Below are 21,661 nucleotides of genomic sequence, written 5' to 3'. Positions count from 1 at the left end.
TGCAATAAGTTAAATTGTTTTCCAGTATGATACATTCCCCCTTTAACTTCTCATCTTAACAATCACTTATGATATATTTAAAGGGAATGTTTAAAATGATGTATGTAAAACAAAATTTAGGGCTGAATTTCTACACGTTAGAATTAGAATATTTGTTCACTTTTTCAGCCTTTTTAAAAGTTATCAATCATTCACCAATAATTATTTATTTATTAGAAAATTTAATATATCAAGTTGATGATCATTTGATTCCCTAAAAATATAAAATAGTAACACTTCCCAGAAGCAAAAGGATAAATTATAAAATTAAATTAAAGAATATTGATTAAAGGATAAATGATAAGATGTTATAATTATCACTTTTCTTGACATTATTAATGTTCGTTACTACGTAATCTTGTGCTTCCTCCGTCCACTTTTATTTGTGATGTTGCGCTTTTCGAAAGTCAATTTGACTAATTTTAAAGTTAAATTAGATTACATCAATTCAACATTTTCTTTAAAAAAATTAGATATTAAAAAACTATACGAAAAGTACTATACATTGCAATTTTTTGCATATCAATATGATGAAAAATACATTATAAGATGTTGGGCAAAATTCTTATAGTTTTACTCTAAAAATGGAACCATGACAACTAAAAATGGACGGAGGTAGTATGTAAGATAATATAGTGTTTAAGTGTTAAAGACATACAAGTTTTAGATATCAATTTATAAATTCCATGATATTAAATTTCCCTGTGAGGCCTGAAAATTTTTACGAGTTATACTATAAAGTTTATATATATGATATGATATGATATCACTAAGATTTCTTATTAAAAAATTATTTATTAGTTATAAATACTAACAAATAAGATTTGTTTCTCGATATTGCTACTCTCTCTCCTTCATTTCTTGATCTAATCGCCTCTCCAAAACCCCATTTATTAGTTATATGCAGTAAAACCTCTATAAATTAATACTCGATGAATTAATAATCTCTCCAAAATAATATTTTCCTTCGGTCCCGACTTGGGCTAGTGAAAAAAATTATCAATTTCGATAAGATAATAAGATAAGATATTTTCAAAAGACCCCTATATAAATATAAAAATATATGGTCCCATTAATATCATAAATTAATAATTCTTTAAAAGTATTAATATATCGAAGACAATTTAGTGAAATATGATTCTATTGTGTTCTGTTTTTTCTTAAAATTTAAATCTAGTTGAAGCTCATCTCTAATTTTTCTTATTGCATCCAATAGCTCCGGTATTGTCTTTTCGAACTACACCATAGAATTTGAAGAGTTGTAAATTCGATAGCCGATAAGCGTTTCGTTATGCGTGGTTCGAAAGATATAGTATCATATCCAACTTCATCATCAACATTGACTTTTTCGATGTTATTCACAATTTCTTCTAACCTCTGGACCTCTGAACATGTATCACTTTCATCCGGATAATTCAACAGGTTATTGACATCCATTTTATTGTAGTAACCGGGATTATTCGTCAATAACCTCAAGTTCATCAATGATGTTTTCACAAGTAAGTTCATTTAAATTCTTTGAGATTGCATTCCCCGGACAAATTGCACAATATCAAAAATAACTTGTTATTATCTTAAATATATTTGTTGTCCAAACATGAATTGCAAAATTGATAGCATCCAAAACATTAATCTTTCCTGGATTAATTTGTCCACTTCATAATCTTCTAATATCCTACGATAAAATCTGTTCGACAATACATATTGAAAACTCTTATTATCCCAACATGACAAGGTTGAAATTAGTAAGATACGATGATTTTTATGTATTCGTTGTACTTTATGTATACTTTTTTTTAAAATGTGAAATCAATAAAAAGATACAATGATTATGATGTATTCTAAACTAACCTTCATTAAATCTCAAAGCGTATTTTAAGTTGGTAATATTAATTTATCGATTAAATAATATCTCTATAAAATAATAAAATTTCATAATCACACATATATTGATTTATAGAGGTTTTAGTGTATAACGGAGTAAGAAGCTTTAAAATAAGAAAAAGGGTTTGTAGATTGAAGAGCGGCGCACAAATCGAGAATGGGAAGGGCCCAAATTTCAAGACAAGAGGTTGTTTGTAAAACCCGTCATTGACTTTTTTTCTACTATTTGCTTGTTACAAAGTCATTTTTGTGCATCTATAGTTTGGTGTACCTACTACCATTACCAAACCCAAAATCCCATTACAACAAGTGTTGTAAGGGGAAGAAGAAGAAGAAGAAGGCAAAGCATCAACCATGGCTGCTTCATTAGAAGATGTTCCTTCAGAAAGCCTTATGTCTGAAGTTCTCCGCCGTCTCAGATGTTCTTCTAAGCCTGACAAACGTCTCATTCTCATAGGTAAGTACTTCTTCAATTCTATTTTGAAATACTCTATTTGCTTTACTCGATCAGCTTCGCCTCTTTCAGTATAACATATAGATATTTTGGTGGAATTGGACTAGTTACATATGATTTTTAATTTGACTTAAAATATTACATTAGTCATAGTTGAAAAAAATAAAATAAAAAGTTTGATTGAGAAAATACTGCATTAAGGTTAAAGTTAAAATTTGAAGGTGTGAAAGTTTGCGTAGAAATTGAAAAGTGTTGGGCCTTTTGGGATGTACTGAAATGGAAACAATTTCGGGTTAGTTGGAACGAGTACTTAGTATTGAAATGTAATTGGCATGAATAGAGTATGAGGGATACAAAATCGAAGGATTCAACCTAATTTGTGATTATACTTGCTTGATGGGGACTGTAAACTGTATCTTATTGAATGTGTCAGAGTATTTTAGCTGGATGAATTTGGTAATGCAGGGTACAAATGAATAAAGCTGCGTCTTTTAAAATAAAATTGACTAAGAGCCTGTTTGGCTCAGCTTAAAAGCTGATCAAACTGACTTTAAAGCTGATTTTTGACTTATTTAGCTGTTTGGCAATACTCAAAATAGCGTATTTTAAGTTAAAAAAAACTTATTTTAAGCCAAAAGTTAAAAGCTGGGGTAGGAATGCTTTTTTTTTTTAGCTTATAAGCTGTTTTAAGTTGACCACATTTTTATCTTTTTGCCCTTAATATTTTTATACAATCTCCAAATTACAACATAACCCTAACATCTCGTTCTTCCATTTTTCCCTTTTCACGTTTGGCATAGCAACTTCAGCACTTTTATCCAAACACATAACTGCTTATTTTAAAAATAAGTTTCAGCACTTTCAAAAGTATTTTTTTAAAGTTGCTTTTATTAAGCCCATCCAAACGGGCCCTAAAGACTGTAGAGCATGAAGAAAGCTTTTCCATTTTGAGTTTCTTGTTTTCACACCACCTACTCCAACTAGTTTAGAAAGTTTAGAATTGAGGCATTGGTGTTTTATGCGTCAAACACTACTTTGTACTGAGCAAAGGATAGATCAGATCATTGTGATGAACCGAAGCAAAACGAGGAGTTATTGTGTCATGGGTGATTCAGAAAAGTGTGCGCTTCTAACAATATGTGCAATGTGATTTAAATGAGAATCCGTTGGTTCTTTGAATCTCAACTTTGAATTGTTATCATATATTGGAGGTTTAAACTAGTTTTTTTAATTTTGCAATTTGATTGTTATAGTACTAAAAATCATATACTTTTGGTATTATTTTTATTTTTTGTGAATTATGTGCTTCATTTCTCACCTGAAGTCCTAAACTCCATGGACCTTGTTGTTTCTATGCACTTTTTGCTGTTCAAAACACTGATATTTACAGCTTGCTTTTGATATCCAAATGGGCAGCAGAAACTTGTTTTTGTTGAAAAGTTAGCTTCAATCCGTTTAAAGCAACTATTTTTGTTAATTTTGTGCTTTTATTAACACAAATGGAAAGTTCTATAAATGCAGCTGCTGTATTAAAATGCAAGATCAAGAACAAGTGTTGTTTTTTGACTTGTACTTTCACAATCTTGTGCAAAATGTTTCATAATATGTATCTCGTGTAATATTCTCCTTGCAAAGCATTGATGTTGTTGAAAAAGTGTTCACCTGGATTCTTTGACATTGCTATGTTGCCAGTTCTCTGTTCAAATTTTCATAATATCTACTTCTTCAGGGAGTTCTACATTGATACTTAATGAAAAAATATTGTTATCAATTGTGGTGATGAAGTGATTTGTAAAGTTCAAAGTTAGTGCTAACAATGTGAAACTAATGGCAGGTCCACCGGGATCTGGAAAAGGTACACAATCTCCTATCATAAAGGATGAATACTGCTTGTGCCATTTAGCCACCGGTGATATGCTCAGAGCTGCTGTTGCTGCTAAAACTCCACTTGGGATTAAGGCCAAGGAAGCTATGAACAATGTAAGTGGCAGTCAGTTTTTGGGATGGGTAACAAACTTTGTAATGTTATTTCAAGTACTTTTTCTCTTTTTGGTGAATGATGTCCTTTTTGGGTGATTTTTACAGGGTGAACTTGTGTCGGATGACTTAGTTGTTGGTATAATTGATGAAGCAATGAAGAAACCTTCATGTCAAAAAGGCTTCATTCTTGATGGTTTCCCAAGGACAGTGGTTCAAGCAGAAAAGGTTGTCCAAAACTATGAAACATTTGCATCGTGACTTCTCATCTTATTAGTGTTCTTACTTTTAATTGTGACGTGATGCAGCTAGATGAGATGCTTCAGAAGCAGGGGTCCAAGATTGATAAGGTGCTCAATTTTGCAATTGATGATGCAATCTTGGAAGAGCGGATCACAGGCCGGTGGATTCACCCTTCAAGTGGTAGATCTTATCACACCAAATTCCAACCCCCAAAAGTTCCTGGCGTCGATGATGTAAGTTTGCTAAGTTGCCATTAGTTTTACGGAATGCTTTTGTGTGAATGGCAAAGTATGGTTGTCATACCTCTAGTGGCTGTAGTTTCTTTATCGCTTTGCATACATTTGCTGAAAACAAATTATCCTTATTGGTAATTAACATTGACCTCTCTATTGTTTCTAAACTGCGGAGAAATTTCCTTGGAGTCAGGTTCCTAAACCAGAAAGTGGTGGTAATTAAATACCATTTTCTTTATCTAGTTTCTAAAAATAATATTTGGGGAGCTTAGGCGCGTTATTATGAGTCTCCTGATTTTATTTACTTGCTTAGGACGTTTTTTCTCAAGGCACCTTTAACTTGTTCAATAATTAGCTGAAGGCCGGTAGTTTCTGACCCTTAAAAGTTTTCCAACGAAGTACCTGGTAAGATGGCTTAGTTTTGGCTAAAACTAGTTGTTGGTCTTATGTCTTTCATTTCCAACGAGATCAGTGTTGTAAAAGCCATTGCTGGGTCGTGTAAACTGTAAAGTAATGAAGCAATTCAAAGAGAGGGGTTATGGCTTTCTGGGTGAAGCCATGCGCTTCAGAGAAATGGGCGCTTCAAACAGTGACACACATATGTACTTTACATTTATAAAAAAAAAATTACGCGCATAGGGGTCGTTTGGTAGGATACATTAGAGAAAATAATGCATGAATTAACTTTGTATATTACTAATACCTTGTTTGGTACACTTTTTCAACCTATGTATAACTAATAGAAGCATTATACACTCTATTTGGTATTATCCTATGCTTTTCTGTTTGGGTTCTCCAAAAAGGATGTTTCTCCGTGTCGGATCCTTGGAAAATGAACTACTTTTCAAGGATCTGACATGTACCCGTCGATATTTTTGAAGAGTTTGGTCAACAAAAATGCTACGCATAATAACTAATACATGACAAACTATGATATTAGCAATGCAAGAGTTTTTAATGGATGCATTAGAAGGGGTTAAAGACACAATGCCCCTCAAACCAATTCCACATCCTCTCCACGATATTTGTGGAGGATATTTTTGTACACATAGTTTGTTTTAGTAATTATGCAATGCATGTTATTATTAATATACCAAACCAAACAATGCATAAGAAATGTTCTTAGCATGACAAATGTCAGTATTATTGATACACCCCTATGCCTACCAAACAACCCCACAAAAGAGAAGCTGTCAATTTTTTGAATCTCAACTCTCAGAAGTTAGGACTAATGTTGGCATAACTATAAATTCAATGCTGAAATTTTGGATATATTTTTATTTACCGTAAATTGTGCACTTTATGTCAAAGAAGCTTTGTGTAAACTTCTTGCTTTTGTTACAAGTATAAGCCTTGTGCTTTTAGAAACATTGCCAACAATTAACCATTTCCCTATCAAGAGCTCGATTTCTCGAAACAAACAAAAAGGAAACAAAAGATGTCGAGACAGTCTCAAGCCTTCAGTTATGTCGCATGGGCACAGATATGTATGTAATAGACATATTAACGTTTAGGAGTACATAAATTCAAATTAACATAGAGCAACTTAGTCAACAGTAAAGGAAAAATAATCATCAAAATCAATTCTGAATCTCAAATTTTAATCAGGGACCCGTCGTTCTTTAATATTTACTAAGAAGAAACAGTAGTGTATTTGAATTCATGTTGTAGCTTGAGAGGATCAATGATATTAGTTATTCCAAAATATCATTGAGCGGTTTACTGATGTATCTTTCTACATACAGGTCACTGGAGAGCCTTTAATTCAACGGAAAGATGATACTGCTGAGGTTCTTAAATCAAGGCTAGATGCATTTCACCGTCAAACTGAGCCGGTTCGTATTTACAGTTCATTCTTACTTCCTCTTAGTATTATAACCTGTATGTTTTATACGTTTCCGTAAGGATAATCAAAATTTTAAAATTCGTTTTTAACTGTGAAGAAAAATTATCTAGTTCTTATTTCTAGACAAACAATTAATTCTGATATCCTCGACAGCCGGATAACTTTTCTGATTAAGATATGTTATTTGGTTTCAAGTTTTGCTGAGTGAGCTTGAAGAGTCTATTGGAACAAAGGTGTAGAATTACTTGACTATGAAATATTGGATTAACAATTGTGGCAGCTACCCCAATAGGAATAGATGCATAAGTATCTTACGATAACCTATCCATTTGAGTATGAAAAACTTTGTTATACGAGCTCTTACCAACATTCATTTTATGATACGACCTTATATTTGCGTTATGTGTGCAAAAGGAAGTCGAGTTTATTATGACCTTTTAAAATTGTTTGATAATGCAGGTAATCAATTATTATTCCACCAAAGGTGTTGTTGCAAGTCTTCATGCTGAGAAACCACCAAAGGAAGTTACTTCTGAGGTTAAAAATGTGTTATCTTCTTGAAAAATATCATCTGTCACAACAAAATTGAGACAATTATTTTCTTGGTATTATCAAAAAAGAAAAAACCATCCTTCTGATTTTTGGTTTTCTTATCTGCGGCATTTTGTGCAAGTCCCTGAGGAAGTATTGTTTGTATGGGGAATTTTTGCTAATAATTTTAGATATAACTCTACATTGGAACAAATAATCCATGTAAGCCAAATCTTGATTTGGGATTTGAGCATAGTTAATTGATATGTGATTTGAGAATTATGTTTGGTTGTTGCAAAATGTAGATTATGATTCACCTTGATTAATGCTTCAAGAGGATTTATTTCTTTCGAAATTAATTAGTTGCTTGATAATATATACATCCACCTTGATAATGTGTGTTTCTCACATAAATAATATGAAAAATAAACTTTTAGAGTAATAAAAATAATAAAGAATTCGAAATTTCAGAAATAAAAGGTAATCAGCTTGTAATTACACTTTGTGATTACTAGAAATTCAGTCCCTTTTTTAGAATTGGAGAGTGTAATTACCTCATTTGATCACACCAATTACCTACTGATCAAGTGATTAAAGGGTCAACCAAACACGCCAGACAATGTAACTACAACAATTCAAAACACGTGAAAATTATGTGATGAACCTCTCGATTTTAACTACAATATATTTCTACTAAACAAAACAAGGTGTTCCTCTTCTCACCTTCACTCATATGGAATTATTATTTCTACTAAATATTTAAATAAACCATTGAACATTTCATACTTAAATTGTGGATAAGATCCATGTTGAAAAATAGACAAATTTGTAGGAGAATCAAAAGTGCACTAATATTGCAAACATGAGGGACTATTACCAAATATAAGAGACTATTTTGGTCTTTTTCGCCATTTGTATTCAATATTTCCCGAATACCAATTATAATAAGGTCATATATCAACATATTCATTACTCATTAGTACAAATTTAAAAAAAAAATTATAATATCTTCCTACTTGTCGATCTACTATAATATTGTAGTTCCACATAAAAAATATAGAAATAATTGGAAAAATACTAACAACTTTGTAATACCATTGACTTAACTTCACTACATATTACCAAATAAGCCACCAAACCAACGTTTAAATTTACATTTTACCGAATTAAAATTTAAAATTTTAATATTTAATATCTACTTTTCAACTATGAAATTTGAAATTTAAAAAATGAAAATAAAATACGAAATACAATGATTATAACTTCAATAAATACGAGGGTAAAGAATGCAGTTATTTCTCCTCGGAAAAATTGGGATATTTGTTTTTTAATCCACCCGTCAATGGCTTCCTCGTGTTCTTTTGTTATTGTTCATCTTGAGGGCTGCTGTTATTGATTCGTGAGCCGAAAAAAATGAAGTTGGCTCCAAGAGAAATAGAGAAATTGATGCTACATAATGCTGGTTATCTTGCTCAAAAACGTCTTGCTCGAGCTCAACTTCTTAACTATACTGAAGCCGTTGCTCTTATTGCAACTCAGGTATCCTATAATCCAAACAATTTTTTATGTTTTTGAATGAAATCGACGTGAATGATACAGAATTTGTATAGAGGATTAAGTATAGTTGATAGAAAATGTCACTTGTGTTATTTCCAATGATATGAGAATTTACAGAGTCGATTTTTATGGGATTGAGGTATGGTCGAATCATTGATTGATTTTTGGTTGCCTTTTTATTTGTAAATCTAATGGTAAAGGTTCTAATTTTTAGTTGAAATTGTGTTGACTGTCTGAATATATGGGGAGTATATGATTTCTACTATTTTATATGCTGATTGTGCATAAAAAAGTTGTAACATGCTTTTGGAAGTTATCTGTTTTTGTGTCTTATTAGGTCTTAGAATTTGTACGTGATGGAGATAAGAGTGTGGCTGAGCTGATGGACATAGGGCGACAATTACTGGGAAGGTATACTGCACATGACAGTAGATAGTATGTAGTTTAATTATCTTCTATGAGATTAATGGAACCGTTGCTATGTAAAGAAGAACTGATTAATTGGAGAGCAGTTTGCGAACAGGCCAAGTGCATTGCTTTATCTATAAGAAAGCAAACTGTGTGAACTGATACAGGAAATAGAATAATTTGAGTATAGCAGTATCATATGCATCAGCATTCAGATTGTTAAAGTGTGACTTCTTACAGAAAGACGGGTGTATATTTCTTGGTAAAAGAATATGACTGCCTTGGCACCTGCACCTAGAAAATGGAAGAAGGTAATCAATTGATAAACATGAATGATGTAAAGAGTGCATCGTGAGAACTGTGCATGTTAATCGATTGTAGGTGAAATCAATATGACTGTACTGAAATGCCTCAAAGAATATAATTATTTGAATGACTGCATGCTTTTGACGAAGATCAATGGGCTTACAATAAATTATTTTCTCAGGAGACAAGTTCTTCCAACTGTTCCTCATCTGTTGGATTGTGTTCAGGTACTACAGATGTCCCATTTTCTCTGTCTTTGATGATTCTTGTTGTCATGTTCATCTGCAGTTCAAGGTAGCTAGTGACTATTCAGTGGTAATGTAACTTAGGTAGAGGGGACCTTTCCAGATGGAACAAAATTAATCACCATCCATGACCCTATAGCATGTGAAAATGGAAATCTGGATCTAGCTCTGCACGGTTCTTTCCTTCCTGGTAATCATCTCATGTACTGTTTTAAGTATCTTCAACTGTAATTTCTTTCATTTGCTAGAAATGTGATTTCACTCTTCTCTATAGAAATAAATCTTGTGGGAGAGTTACTCTTTGTACATAAATTGTGTTGCAAACCTTATTTGACTAGTTAGAGAAAAGGTTATATGACTAGAGTTCAGATTTGGTGGAAGAATTATTTCACTTGTATGAATAAGGTCCTCTAAATTGAGTTTGATGCTTGCTGGCCCATAGTTGATTTGAATTTCCAAATTTTAAAGTTGTTTTAGATCAGTTGCCCAGAGTTCATTTCTAATTGAATTTGGTGGGTATTCTGCCCTGATCTTAGAGTTTCTATTCACTGGCTCATCCCGCTGAATTCTCCAGCCGACCCCGTTCTGTCTCTCAGGACATGGTTTGGGAGGGACTGACTGTCATCTAGAACAATTCTTACTGGACCAAGAATTTCCCTCCTGCTGTGTGCAGAAATTTAGTGGTACTTCTTGCAAATAAAAATTCTGATCCTTTTAGACCGATATGATACCTAAACCTATGTGTACTTGTAGTGGCTTCGTTTGAGCTACCCTTTGTAATCTCTGAGCAAGTTTTTCCATGAAGTGATATTGCCACCGAACTCTGGTAATTTCAGGAATATATTTAGCATTATGCTGTTCTGGAAGTGAATTATATTCGATAAAAATCTATACTTCACATACTTGAAAGGTATCATTTTGCAGTTCCTCCTCTGGAAAAGTTTCCAGTGATAGAAGATAGCAAAATTCCTGGCCAGATGTGCTTTGGAGGTGGACTTATTGTCCTTAATCCTCAAAGAGAGGCAGTAATTCTCAAAGTCACTAATACAGGTGACAGACCAATTCAGGTGCTTGTCTTTATTGAATTTCTTCCCTCCTTTATGCTTTACAACATTTCGTTACTTGATCCTGTAAGTCCACTTCTGACCCTCCTAAATGAATAATGATAAGAAAGAAATTATGAAAGATAGATAAGACATTATTGGGAGAGAAATATTTGAGTGTCCTGTTAGATTCTGAGTTGTGCCGAGGGTATCCTGCATGACTTACTAAAGTATAGAAGGGGAGCTAGTGTAGTTATGCTACATCTGTTGCTGAAACGAGTTTTATATTATTTGACATAAATTGTTAAATTTTCTGCTTATTAGGTGACTGTAAGTTGCTTACTTCTGGATCATGTGCTTAGCCTGTTCCAAATGCATGATCATGCTTCTCTCTTAGACATTTAGTATATTCAGTATCCAGATATACAATGGCGTTGACTGTCTTGAATGTAATTTCAAATGAGTCAATCTCAAGCTCCTAATTCCTCTTATTTGAAATGAAAAATGCGGAAAAGAGGTACTCTCTTGAATGTACCATAATATTTCCAGGTTGGCAGCCACTACCACTTTATCGAGGTCAATCCATCCTTGATATTTGATCGAAAGAGAGCACATGGCATGCGTCTAAATATACCTGCAGGAGCAGCCACGAGATTTGAAGTAAGACTTCTTACCCTTTTAGCTTTGAAGCAACATTTAGCTTCATCTTTGTCTTGCTTTTGCAAGGATGGGAAAAGTTTTGTAAAAGCAACAAACACATACCTTTCTTTTTCTGAAAATCTCTTTGCCTATAGTATTCACTTTTTAATATGGGTGGTTACAAATTTGCATGGAATGGTGGGGTTACATACAATTATGCTTCCTGAGCTTGGTTCTGAATTAAGGTTTTTCTGAATTGGCTTGGGCATTGATTTGTGGGAGAGATTAATGCATTGGGGACATATCGCTTTATCAGGAACACTAAACGAAAAAAAGGGATGGATACAGGAGTCTCTTCACCTGTCTTGTTTGTGATTAAGCATCTAAAGATAGAGTACATGAGCTTGTTAGAGTGGGTTAGGGTTCCACATTGGTTGGAGACTGGACCAGTGGTTTGCTTGTATGGACGTGGGCGATCCTTTCCCTCATGAGCTAGTTTTTGGGGTTGAGTTAGGCCTAAGTACCATATCTTATATGTTATCAAAGTCAAGTCCTTCCATGTTTGGGCCCCTATGTTATATTTTCCACGCTCCAATTGGGTCTTGGCGTGAAGGGTGTTAGAATGGGTTAGAGCCTCACATTGGTTGGGAAAATAGACTAGTGGTCTGTTATATGGACTTGAACAATTCTCTCCTCATGAGCTAGTTTTTGGGGTTGAGTTAGGCCCAGGTGTCATATCTTTACAAAGCTAATGGCTCCACATAGTAAATTTGTGGAGAAAGATACCTGTAAGAATAGGCTACGTACCTTTCATAGAGCGTGTACCTGAGATGTCGAAAAAGCTAGTTTATGTTATGGTTTCATCAAATTTTTGGTTTGGAACTAAAAATCTCCTTAATGAAGAACAACAAATTGACATAATACCCCAGGTTAAAGAAGACTAAAAAGGCATCGATATTGAACAGAGAACTTGTCAAATATTTGATTGACAGAAAAATAACAGTATCGTTGGAGAGTAATTGGAGAAGATTCTTGCCATTGGATGTCCTTCCATTTCCAGTACTGGTTAGAAATTAAATAGCATGCATAAATTAAGCAGTCACCTTTACATGCTTAGATGCTTTTATATTTGCTCATCTCCAGTCATGTCCTTTATCTCGTGAAGTACTGGTGCTCAAACGTGTTAATCAAATTTGACATTTCTCTTTCATTTCTGCTGGCTTATGATTGGAGTTGACAAATGTTCATCACTTTTTTAGCCAGGAGAAACAAGAAGTGTAGTTCTTATTGGGATTAGTGGCAAAAAAGTGATTAGAGGAGGTAATGCAATTGCTGATGGTCCAGTTGATGATGCAAAAGTTATGACATTAATGGAAGCTCTAAGTGAAGGAGGATTTGGTCATTTGGAAGAGCCAAATCCAAGGTGTGGCAGTATTGTTACACTAACTTTTTTCTCTTGGAACTTCCCTGAGAATTTTTGGATTACTTGATTGAGTTGCTTAATTAATGTAGCTGCAAGAAGAAGGGATATCTTAGCTTGAAAAATATTTTGCAGGGAAGGTGTTGTAGGAGAAGAATCTTGCTTTTCGTTTTCGATGACTCATGAGGAGTATGCCAAAATGTTTGGCCCCACTACTGGAGACAGAATACGTCTGGGGGACACTGACCTGTTTGCTGAAATTGAGAAAGACTTTGGTATCTTTGGTGATGAATGCGTGTTTGGGGGTGGAAAAGTTCTAAGAGATGGAATGGGTCAGGCATGTGGATATGCTCCAGCAGATTGTTTGGATACTGTTATAACAAATGCTGTAGTGATTGACTATACAGGAATTTTCAAGTGTGATATTGGAATTAAAGATGGTCATATTGTTTCCCTTTGTAAGGCAGGTAACCCAGATGTCATGGATAGTAATGCGATAATTGGGGTAAGTCTGGAATATTATGATGATAAGTTGCCAGAAGTCACTAGAATGTAAAGCTAATGACTCGTGATCTTTCAGGTTAACACTGAGGTTATTGCAGGTGAAGGAATGATTGTAACAGCAGGAGCTATAGATTGTCATGTGCACTTTATATGCCCTCAACTGGCATATGAGGCAATATCAAGTGGTAAATTTTATAATTTATATTGTATTTTTAGGATTCCCTTAGAAAATTGCCAATATATGCCTTTGTTTTTACGTTTTTGTAGAATGTTAATGTAACAACTGTGTCTAGCCAGATCTGTAAACAATAGGACCCCGTGCTCTTGTAGTGTTCCAAAATTATGTAATTAACTCCTGTCTTTGATAGGTACGATCACTATCAAACTGAGCATATTTTCTCTTGTGTTTGGTGTTCTTCTGGATATTCAATTTGATCTAATGTTGGAGAGTATTGTTGCTTTTTTTTCTCCTCTCCCTTTCTTTTCTGTGTATATGGTCTTAACTCACCTTCAGAAGAGACCTCAAAGATTTTGGAAGCTTAATGTTATTATTCATCTGCAATGAAAAATGTACATATGCTGGAATGCAGTGTAAATGCTGATAGTCATTCTAAGTCTGAGACTAAATGTTAGATGATGTTGGTCGGTTGATGCTCTACTTTTGGATCTAAGCTAATTATGAAAAAGGGTTAGTAATCTGAGGTTTTGGCTGTTCATCCATAAACTAATTTGTTTAACTGACTTAATATTGACGGAACTACATGCATTCAGATGCAATAAAGATCATTTTGTCATATGGTTAGTCAGATGTGCAAGCTGAAGTAGACGAGGCTTTATATGAGCTGTTTACCCAACAGGCTGAGTCTTAAGCTTGGCTTGTATAGTTCTATAAGTGGCTTAATTTTATGTAAGACAAACTTAATCTATTGTGTTTTAGGAGAGAGGAGTGAAGTGATAGATTGCTAGTCTTTGTATTTAACTTTCGTCGTGTTTCCTTCTTTACGACCCTTGTAGGAATCACTACAATGGTGGGAGGTGGTACAGGGCCTGCTCATGGGACACGTGCAACCACTTGTACACCGGGACATGTGCACATGGAATTGATGTTGCAGTCAACAGACGAAATTCCCCTAAATTTTGGTTTCACTGGAAAAGTAAACTTGTTTGCTCGCTTGTTTTACTGATGAAAAAATATGCTTATTTTCTGAGATTTAATGTAAAAGGGTAGCTGTCTGTAGCTTCAGATTTCCGAGCCTTGTTTCACTTGCTTGTAAGCTCAAGTAGTGTAACCTGGTACTTCACAGTTCACAGAGACAGAACCAGATGTCCTCACCCTTTTTGTTACTATTGGGACCAACAAGTTGGAACAAAAGACCTTTGTTTCTGTGTTCTCGTATTGGGCATAGTTAGATAATTTTATGCTGCTTTCTGTAGTGTAACACATTGGTGATTTCCAACTTGAAGTCCATAAGAAGATGATTCTTCTTAAAACAATGTGGAATGCATGTTGTGGTGCATTTATTTCTTTGCCCAATTGTATTGCAGGTAGAGGAAGACTTACATTGGGATTAAGGGGGTTGCCGACACCCGTTAACCTTGGAATATTTTTATATAAAGAAGTGTATATACCTTATATACGGTCTATATTAGCTCTTGGGCACCCTAAACTATGGATGCTGTTTGGGGCCACTGGTTAAGGCCCCTTCCTGTGTGCTTTGAATGCTGGATTTGAATCCTCTGAGCCTACAATGATGCACCTTATTCTTTTACGTTTTTGAGTTGAACAAATTCTATGGTTAAAAATGTCCTAGAAAAACAGAAAAGATTCCAGAATTGTGGCAAGCTGAATTCGAACTCAGAAGCTTGTTGGGAAAAATATAACAGAAAAAACTACATATACATAGCATTTCGCCAGTGGCACCTAAGGGGCTCTTATTAACTTTAGTGCTACTTCAGTTGATTTATTTGTTTGGTTTTGACCTTGGTGTGTAGGTGCCATTGCACCACCTTCCTCCTTGATAGATTTGCACGCCAATATTTTGTAGCTAGTAATTGACATGATTGTGTTAAAGGTAGTGGTGCCCACCTTGAGAATCCTGGGTTCGCCTGTGATTGCAGGGTAACAGTTCCAAGGCTGATGGCCTACATGAAATAATCAAAGCTGGAGCAATGGGACTGAAGCTTCATGAGGACTGGGGAACTACTCCTGCTGCTATAGATATGTGCCTATCTGTTGCCGATCAATATGATATTCAGGTGCTCGTTCCTTTCAGAGTTTGCAGATTTAACCAAGATTTACTAGTTAAAGGGTGATTATGACTTCTGAAATGCAGGTCAACATCCATACTGACACCTTGAATGAATCTGGATTTGTTGAGCATACAATTGCTGCTTTTAAAGGTCGCACCATACATACATATCACAGGTAAACACTTCCGTAACTTCTCCCTCCAACTCTGAAGGAATAAGGAAAAAGAAGAAATAGAGAGCCAAGAATGACGAATTGAGAAAAAAGGATTAGAAGCGCTGCTGCTTAGCTGCAAGAGCAATAAACAATATTCTTCTATTTCTTATCTGTAATATGTTATTCTTCTATTTCTTATCTGTAATATGTAATCTATAGTGAAGGTGCTGGTGGTGGACATGCTCCGGATATAATCAAGGTTTGTGGTGTAAAGAATGTAATTCCCTCATCAACCAATCCAACACGTCCATTCACTTCGAATACTGTGGACGAGCACCTTGACATGCTGGTAAGATAAGCTTATATTAAGGTGAAGTTTCTATGCTCCTGAACAGTATATTGTCCTGATATCTCTACTTGCAGATGGTATGCCATCATCTTAGCAAGAACTCCCGAGAGGATGTAGCTTTTGCTGAATCCCGGATTCGGGCTGAAACAATTGCTGCAGAAGACATTTTGCATGATATGGGAGCAATTAGCATAATATCTTCTGATTCACAAGCCATGGGTCGAATTGGAGAGGTTTTCAGTAGTCTAATCTCCTATCATATTTTTGATTGAGAAACATCATATTGCTGGGAAACTTAACCAATTATATGATATTGCAGGCAAACTTAACCAATTATTGGTTTTTTTCAGGATATCATCTGTTAAGGGCCAGTAAACAGGATGACTGGTATATGTATAATCACATCAGCATACTGCAGTATGCAGCTTGTACTTCGACGTTCTGAACGTCTACCTACAATAACCCAATGTTCTATTTATGTTGTTAGAGTATTGAGTGAATATGTGTCGATTCATTGTATAGTATAAGGAAAATCATATAAAATATTCTATAGGATACACTAGGATATTCTGAATCTAATTATAGAAAATTTACTTACCTTTTAGCATAGGAATTGCTTACCTACGCCATTTAATGTAGCCTAAGACTCCTATGTAAGGAGCACCTCTTGTACACTGTTAATCAAGTCAATGAGCTTCTTTTCTATTTTCACATGGTATCAGATTATTTCTATTTATGGTTTACTCAATATTGCCCCATATTATGTTGTCCAAGCTCCAAATGTCCAGTCTTTGCCCCTTGGGTGGAAGGGGGTGTTAAGTGTCTCACATTGGTAGATGAAATGGGTTGTAGTCTCCTTGAGTGATCTTAGACAATCCTCACCTCTTGAGCTAACTTTGGGGATTGAGATAGACCCAAGGCCCATTTTATTATGGCACCAAAGTAGGTAAAAGTCCTGGGTTTGAGTCTCACCACTACCACTATAAAAAGAATTTCCTCGTGCTTGAATCATCCAAAGTTCCAAACAATCAAGCCCACAAGTGAGGTGAAGACATAATTAGGTAAATAGAACTGTAGCACTTAAGTGAGATGGTCAAAACACTTCAACATAGGTTATAGTATGTATCCTGCTATCATGATCAGGGCTTCCCAGGAAAGCAATATCTGCGCTTTGTTACTTGTTATTTGATATAATCTATGTTGCTCGGACTCTTCAAAAATGTCAACCAAATGTAGTGTATCTTTAGAAAATCCAATAAGGGTGCGGCACCAATAGTGAAGAGTCCTAACAACTTAGGATATAATAAGCTCATGTCATGATTAAGCCGAAAGTGCATACAATAGAACTTTTTGTAAGAAAAATCTCACTTACAATCCCATGTATCGGAAGTCCGGAACCTAATTAAGCTGCGTAAATAATGAAGAATTAGAGGTGCCATCAAATATCTAGTATAATTTATTTCTTTTCTGGCTATTGTTATTTTTTGAAGGTGGAATATAGAAAAAGAAAGTAATTGACTAGGTCATATCCTAGACCTAACGCCCTGCAGTTGCCAGATTTTGACGGAGACTGCAACTGTCCTTGTGGGAGGAACTTACAAGCAGCAAGTAATTTGGTCTGAAGGAGAGGCAGCGCCAAACTGATATCTCTTCCAGCTCTCCTAAATTATTTTCTTTAATTTTCCATCTCATAACACTTGGAAAAGACTCTAAAACTGCTTTATCTCCTTTGTACATGAGTGCCATCCTTCATAAAATCATAATAATAACTTGAGTGTCATCTTCTTAAAAACTCAAGGGAGAGATTCAGAAGTATATGATAAAGTTTAACTCTATGGTTATCAATGAATATGTGCGTCTGCGGTGGGGTAGAAAAATGGACAGGGGATCGAATTGCAACAGGAGGATTTCTGTTGTCTAGTCAATATGAAAATAGCAATTAACAGAGTAGTGTCAGGTTCTTCTGGTAAACCTGTAATATGCTACCTGCTGTGAGTCAGAATTGAATGTGATTGAGATGAATATATATTCTACGAAACTTGGCTGTGTGATGTAATATTGAACAGATACTTGTTTTACCAGGTGATTTGTAGAACATGGCAGACTGCCCACAAGATGAAGTCATTTAGAGGACCATTGGACATAGACGGATCAGACAATGACAATTTCCGGATCAAGCGATACATCGCAAAATACACTATAAATCCAGCAATTGCTAATGGGATCTGTCAATATGTCGGATCAGTTGAGGTCTGTCCTTATCATCACTGTTCATCTCATGTTTGTTTAATTCTTTACCGATTGTTTTACCTATTCAATTCCAAATTCTCTAGAGAGATGCTTCTGTGATTCTATGAGTTGGACAAATTCTTCTGTGATTCTATGAGTTGGATAAATTCTTCTGTGATTCTTGAATCAGACAAATTTTTCTTACTTCTTTTTAGAGTGCGGGTTTTGCTTATGATACATGGACTCTTCATTTACCTAGATGTAATGAAGGTGTATGAAAAGGGTATGTATATATTTTCCGTTGGTCCTTCTAAATACTCTGAAATGCCTGTAAAAACATTGGACATGACCATGTTAGATCCCATATACAAACCTAATATCTGAGTCTATGTAAAGTGATTTTTTTTTTGTCGAAGGAGTACAAAGTAAACACGTATCATTTTTAACATAGCGTAAAGCGAAAGCCAAATCTCATCCATCACCTATTAAGGAATTGTAGTACACTGAGTATACTCCATTTCTTGAGATAAAGAAGGAGACCCTTATAAGGCTTTTAAAATGTAGAATAAGTTAATACTCCTCTATGGCGATGATTTTGGAGTAACTTAATTTGGTAGAACAAGGAAGCTTCTAGTCTTTTTGCCGATAGATTTGTCTTCAATTTTATCAGTATGCTGCAGGTATGGAAATGACCGACTTTTATGAGATCCTATGATGTGAACTCACATACCTTTGTGTCATCAGTCAGTGAAGGTTTCTTTTCTTTTTTCTTTGTTTGGGTTGGGTCAACAATCTAAATGTGGTATCATCCGGCCTTATTAAAGTTGGACGGATCAAAATATGCAGTTTTCAGGAGCTCTAGGTAAAAGTATTAATCTCATTTTAATCAAACAGAGAAAGCCAAGGAGTTGATTTGATTAGCTCGAAACAAAATCACAATAATATAAACATACCCAGTGAAAATCATAATAATATAAACTAGGGGTGTCAAATGGGCGGGTTGGGTTGAAATTGAGAATATTAAAATGGGTTGAAATAGAAGTCTTGACTCACCCAAGTTTACTTTGGGTTCAAATTGGTTGGGCTCAAATGGGCTAAAAAACGGGTTGGGTCTTGACCTGCCCAATTTTACCCGATTAATCTCAAAAATTTAACATATTGATATTTAACTTTTACAATCACAATTTGAATTTTAGCTCAAGGTTTTTTTTTAAAAGTAACAAATGAATAGATAAACTCTAAAAGATGTTAAATATAATTCATAGCTTAAATATAGGAACATATCTTAACAAAAATTTTAAAACGGTTTGAAATTGAAGATTGAATTGGGCTCAATTGCTCTTCAAATGGGTTCTGCTTGAATGGGTTGAGATTGAACCCAATTCAAATTATCTTGAGCCCAACCTTTAAAATTCTGGGCTGGTTGGACGGGTTACCTATGTTTGGGTTCATTTTTGACACCCTTAATATAAACCATGTTAGAAAACATAAAGCACGTTTAGTTCAACTGATTTCTAGAAACTTGCATTGTATAAAGCTATTAGAATCTTGAGAGGTGATAATTCTATCCTATATCATTGTAGTGCTGAATGCATTGTCCTCTGAAAAGTCTAGCACTTCAACTCTCATTTTCAAAGATTACAGTTCCATTTATCGGATGTCTAGCAGGTAGGGAAATTAGCCGATCTTGTGGTGTGGAAACCCTCATTTTTCGGAGCAAAACCAGAAATGGTGATCAAAGGAGGCGTAATAGCTTGGTCAAACATGGGAGACCCAAATGCTAGTATCCCAACTCCTGAACCGGTAACTTCTTACATTGGTACTCTTTTTTATCCACAGTTTTTGCTTGTAACCAGCTATTGGACCTAAGTTCTTGCATCCAAGAGATCCAACATCGGACAATGTTTCTGAAACGACTGTATAGTTTAATTCACTTTTTCAGCTTCATGTATGAATCTTGAATTATTGCTTATGTTTTACTAATAGCCTCTCCCAATTAAACCCTTATTCGGGTTTGTCATCCACCCCCTTGAAGTCAGAGTTGTTTTCTGTATTTTCACTACTGAGAAGCACAAGTTGTCACAGGTGACAATGAGACCTATGTTTGGAGCATTCTCCAAGGCTGCAAGTTCTAATTCAATTGCTTTTGTCAGCAAGGCATGTCTCTCTCTCTCTCTCTCTGACACACACACACACACACTGCCAACTTTAGGAGTTGGGATTTACTTTACTTTATTTTAATTTCCAGGTTACAATATTAGACTTGCTAATAATAGCTATTTAGATAACTTAACCTGATGGTGTAAAATAATTATACAATGTCAGTCCTGCATACTTAATAGGAGTTGACGTTGGGATAGTTAAAGTTCTGGTGATGTTCGTTTTGTTAGCCTTGCTAGACATTGTTGTACAAAATATGCTCTTAACTACTCTATATGTAACAGGTTGCTCTGGATGCTGGAATAAAAGATTCGTATAGACTAAACAAGAGGGTTGAAGCTGTAACTAATGTGAGAAATATCAGTAAACTAAATATGAAGCTCAATGATGCACTGCCTGACATCAAAGTCGATCCTGAGACATACACGGTGACTGCAGATGGAACAGCCCTTACATGCCCCCCGGCTACTACTCTACCACTCTCCAGGAACTATTTTCTCTTTTAGCAGTAACTATTTGTACTCCAATAGTTTTGGTTGTCCTCCAATTGGTTGTCTTATGTAGCTTGGCTGGTAGAATTTAATTTTCTAAAATTCCAGTTTCTTTGGCTGCATAATTCCTATAGAGTGCAAGTGAGAAAACAATAAAAGAGTTGTAACCTTGAATAACTTAAATGCTGGTAGTGTTGTCATACATGATTCATACCTTATTTAAGAAGTCAGATTCTCGTCTGTAACAAATTTTGCACATGATAGTATGCTTATACAACTTAAAATTCTGGTAGCATTGTCACGTTTTCGCCACAATATGTTCAATTTGGTTGTGATTTAAAGGCATGAGTTATCAACGTTTACTTAAAGTTGTTCACATGATACTATTGAGCACCTCTAACTATATATAATTTTTAAAAATGAGCTTAGAAAGTTAATATTCCCTCTGTTTAAAAAAGAATGATCTGGTTTGATTTGATACGACGTTTAAGAAAATAAAGAAGACTTTTGAGTCTCGTGGTCTTAAATTAAAGTTATGTGAAATGAACAAAACTATCCTTTAATTTTGTGGCCTTAAACATGTACGTGGAAAAATGAAATTAAAATGTTATAAAAAAAAGAAAGGTTATTTTTTTTAAAATAGACTAAAAAGAAAAGGAGATCATTCTTTTTTAAACGACGAGTAGGTTTTGTTTTTTC

The 21,661-nt window shown here is 34.7% G+C and overlaps 2 protein-coding genes across 6 annotated transcripts; both read left to right on the top strand.

Annotated features, from left to right (window-relative positions):
• Window positions 1-2,053: 2,053 nt before the first annotated feature.
• LOC107018682 (adenylate kinase 4) lies at window positions 2,054-7,529 on the top strand. Its single transcript, XM_015219225.2, has 6 exons — window positions 2,054-2,380; window positions 4,212-4,357; window positions 4,463-4,582; window positions 4,663-4,830; window positions 6,576-6,665; window positions 7,136-7,529. The coding sequence occupies exons 1-6, from the start codon at window positions 2,278-2,280 to the stop codon at window positions 7,235-7,237; spliced, it is 729 nt and encodes a 242-aa protein (XP_015074711.1). The 5' UTR covers window positions 2,054-2,277; the 3' UTR covers window positions 7,238-7,529.
• A 968-nt stretch (window positions 7,530-8,497) lies between these two features.
• LOC107020470 (urease) lies at window positions 8,498-21,256 on the top strand. 5 transcript variants are annotated; one of them, XM_015220845.2, is made up of 18 exons: window positions 8,500-8,746; window positions 9,102-9,175; window positions 9,660-9,705; window positions 9,808-9,913; window positions 10,648-10,790; window positions 11,316-11,426; window positions 12,665-12,828; window positions 12,961-13,330; window positions 13,406-13,514; window positions 14,344-14,483; window positions 15,448-15,585; window positions 15,663-15,754; window positions 15,953-16,082; window positions 16,157-16,315; window positions 18,165-18,332; window positions 19,980-20,114; window positions 20,397-20,468; window positions 20,756-21,256. In XM_015220845.2, exons 1-18 carry the CDS (start codon window positions 8,621-8,623, stop codon window positions 20,975-20,977), a joined length of 2,505 nt encoding a protein of 834 aa, XP_015076331.1. In that variant the 5' UTR covers window positions 8,500-8,620; the 3' UTR covers window positions 20,978-21,256. The 5 variants fall into 5 exon arrangements, with proteins under 5 accessions (XP_027772813.1, XP_027772812.1, XP_015076331.1 ...); XM_015220846.2 differs by lacking the exon at window positions 8,500-8,746 and having other exon boundaries at window positions 9,792-9,913; XM_027917012.1 differs by lacking the exons at window positions 19,980-20,114; window positions 20,397-20,468; window positions 20,756-21,256 and adding an exon at window positions 16,402-16,499 and having other exon boundaries at window positions 8,498-8,746; window positions 18,165-18,299.
• Window positions 21,257-21,661: the final 405 nt, after the last annotated feature.

Source organism: Solanum pennellii, chromosome 5 (genome assembly GCF_001406875.1).
Source record: "Solanum pennellii chromosome 5, SPENNV200".
Taxonomy (NCBI): Eukaryota; Viridiplantae; Streptophyta; class Magnoliopsida; order Solanales; family Solanaceae; genus Solanum; species Solanum pennellii.
The sequence above is the reverse complement of the archived record's forward strand: the minus strand, read 5'-3'. Positions and strand labels throughout refer to the sequence as shown.

Bases quoted from the DNA above. Each gene is read 5' to 3' on its own strand.
- LOC107020470 (XM_015220845.2), top strand. From the start codon at position 8,621: ATGAAGTTGGCTCCAAGAGAAATAGAGAAATTGATGCTACATAATGCT. The intron at 18,333-19,979 runs GTCTGTCCTTAT...GATGTCTAGCAG, and splicing joins AATATGTCGGATCAGTTGAG to GTAGGGAAATTAGCCGATCT. The intron at 20,469-20,755 runs GCATGTCTCTCT...TATATGTAACAG, and splicing joins CAATTGCTTTTGTCAGCAAG to GTTGCTCTGGATGCTGGAAT.
- LOC107018682 (XM_015219225.2), top strand. From the start codon at position 2,278: ATGGCTGCTTCATTAGAAGATGTTCCTTCAGAAAGCCTTATGTCTGAA. The intron at 2,381-4,211 runs GTAAGTACTTCT...AACTAATGGCAG, and splicing joins CAAACGTCTCATTCTCATAG to GTCCACCGGGATCTGGAAAA. The intron at 6,666-7,135 runs GTTCGTATTTAC...TTGATAATGCAG, and splicing joins TTCACCGTCAAACTGAGCCG to GTAATCAATTATTATTCCAC.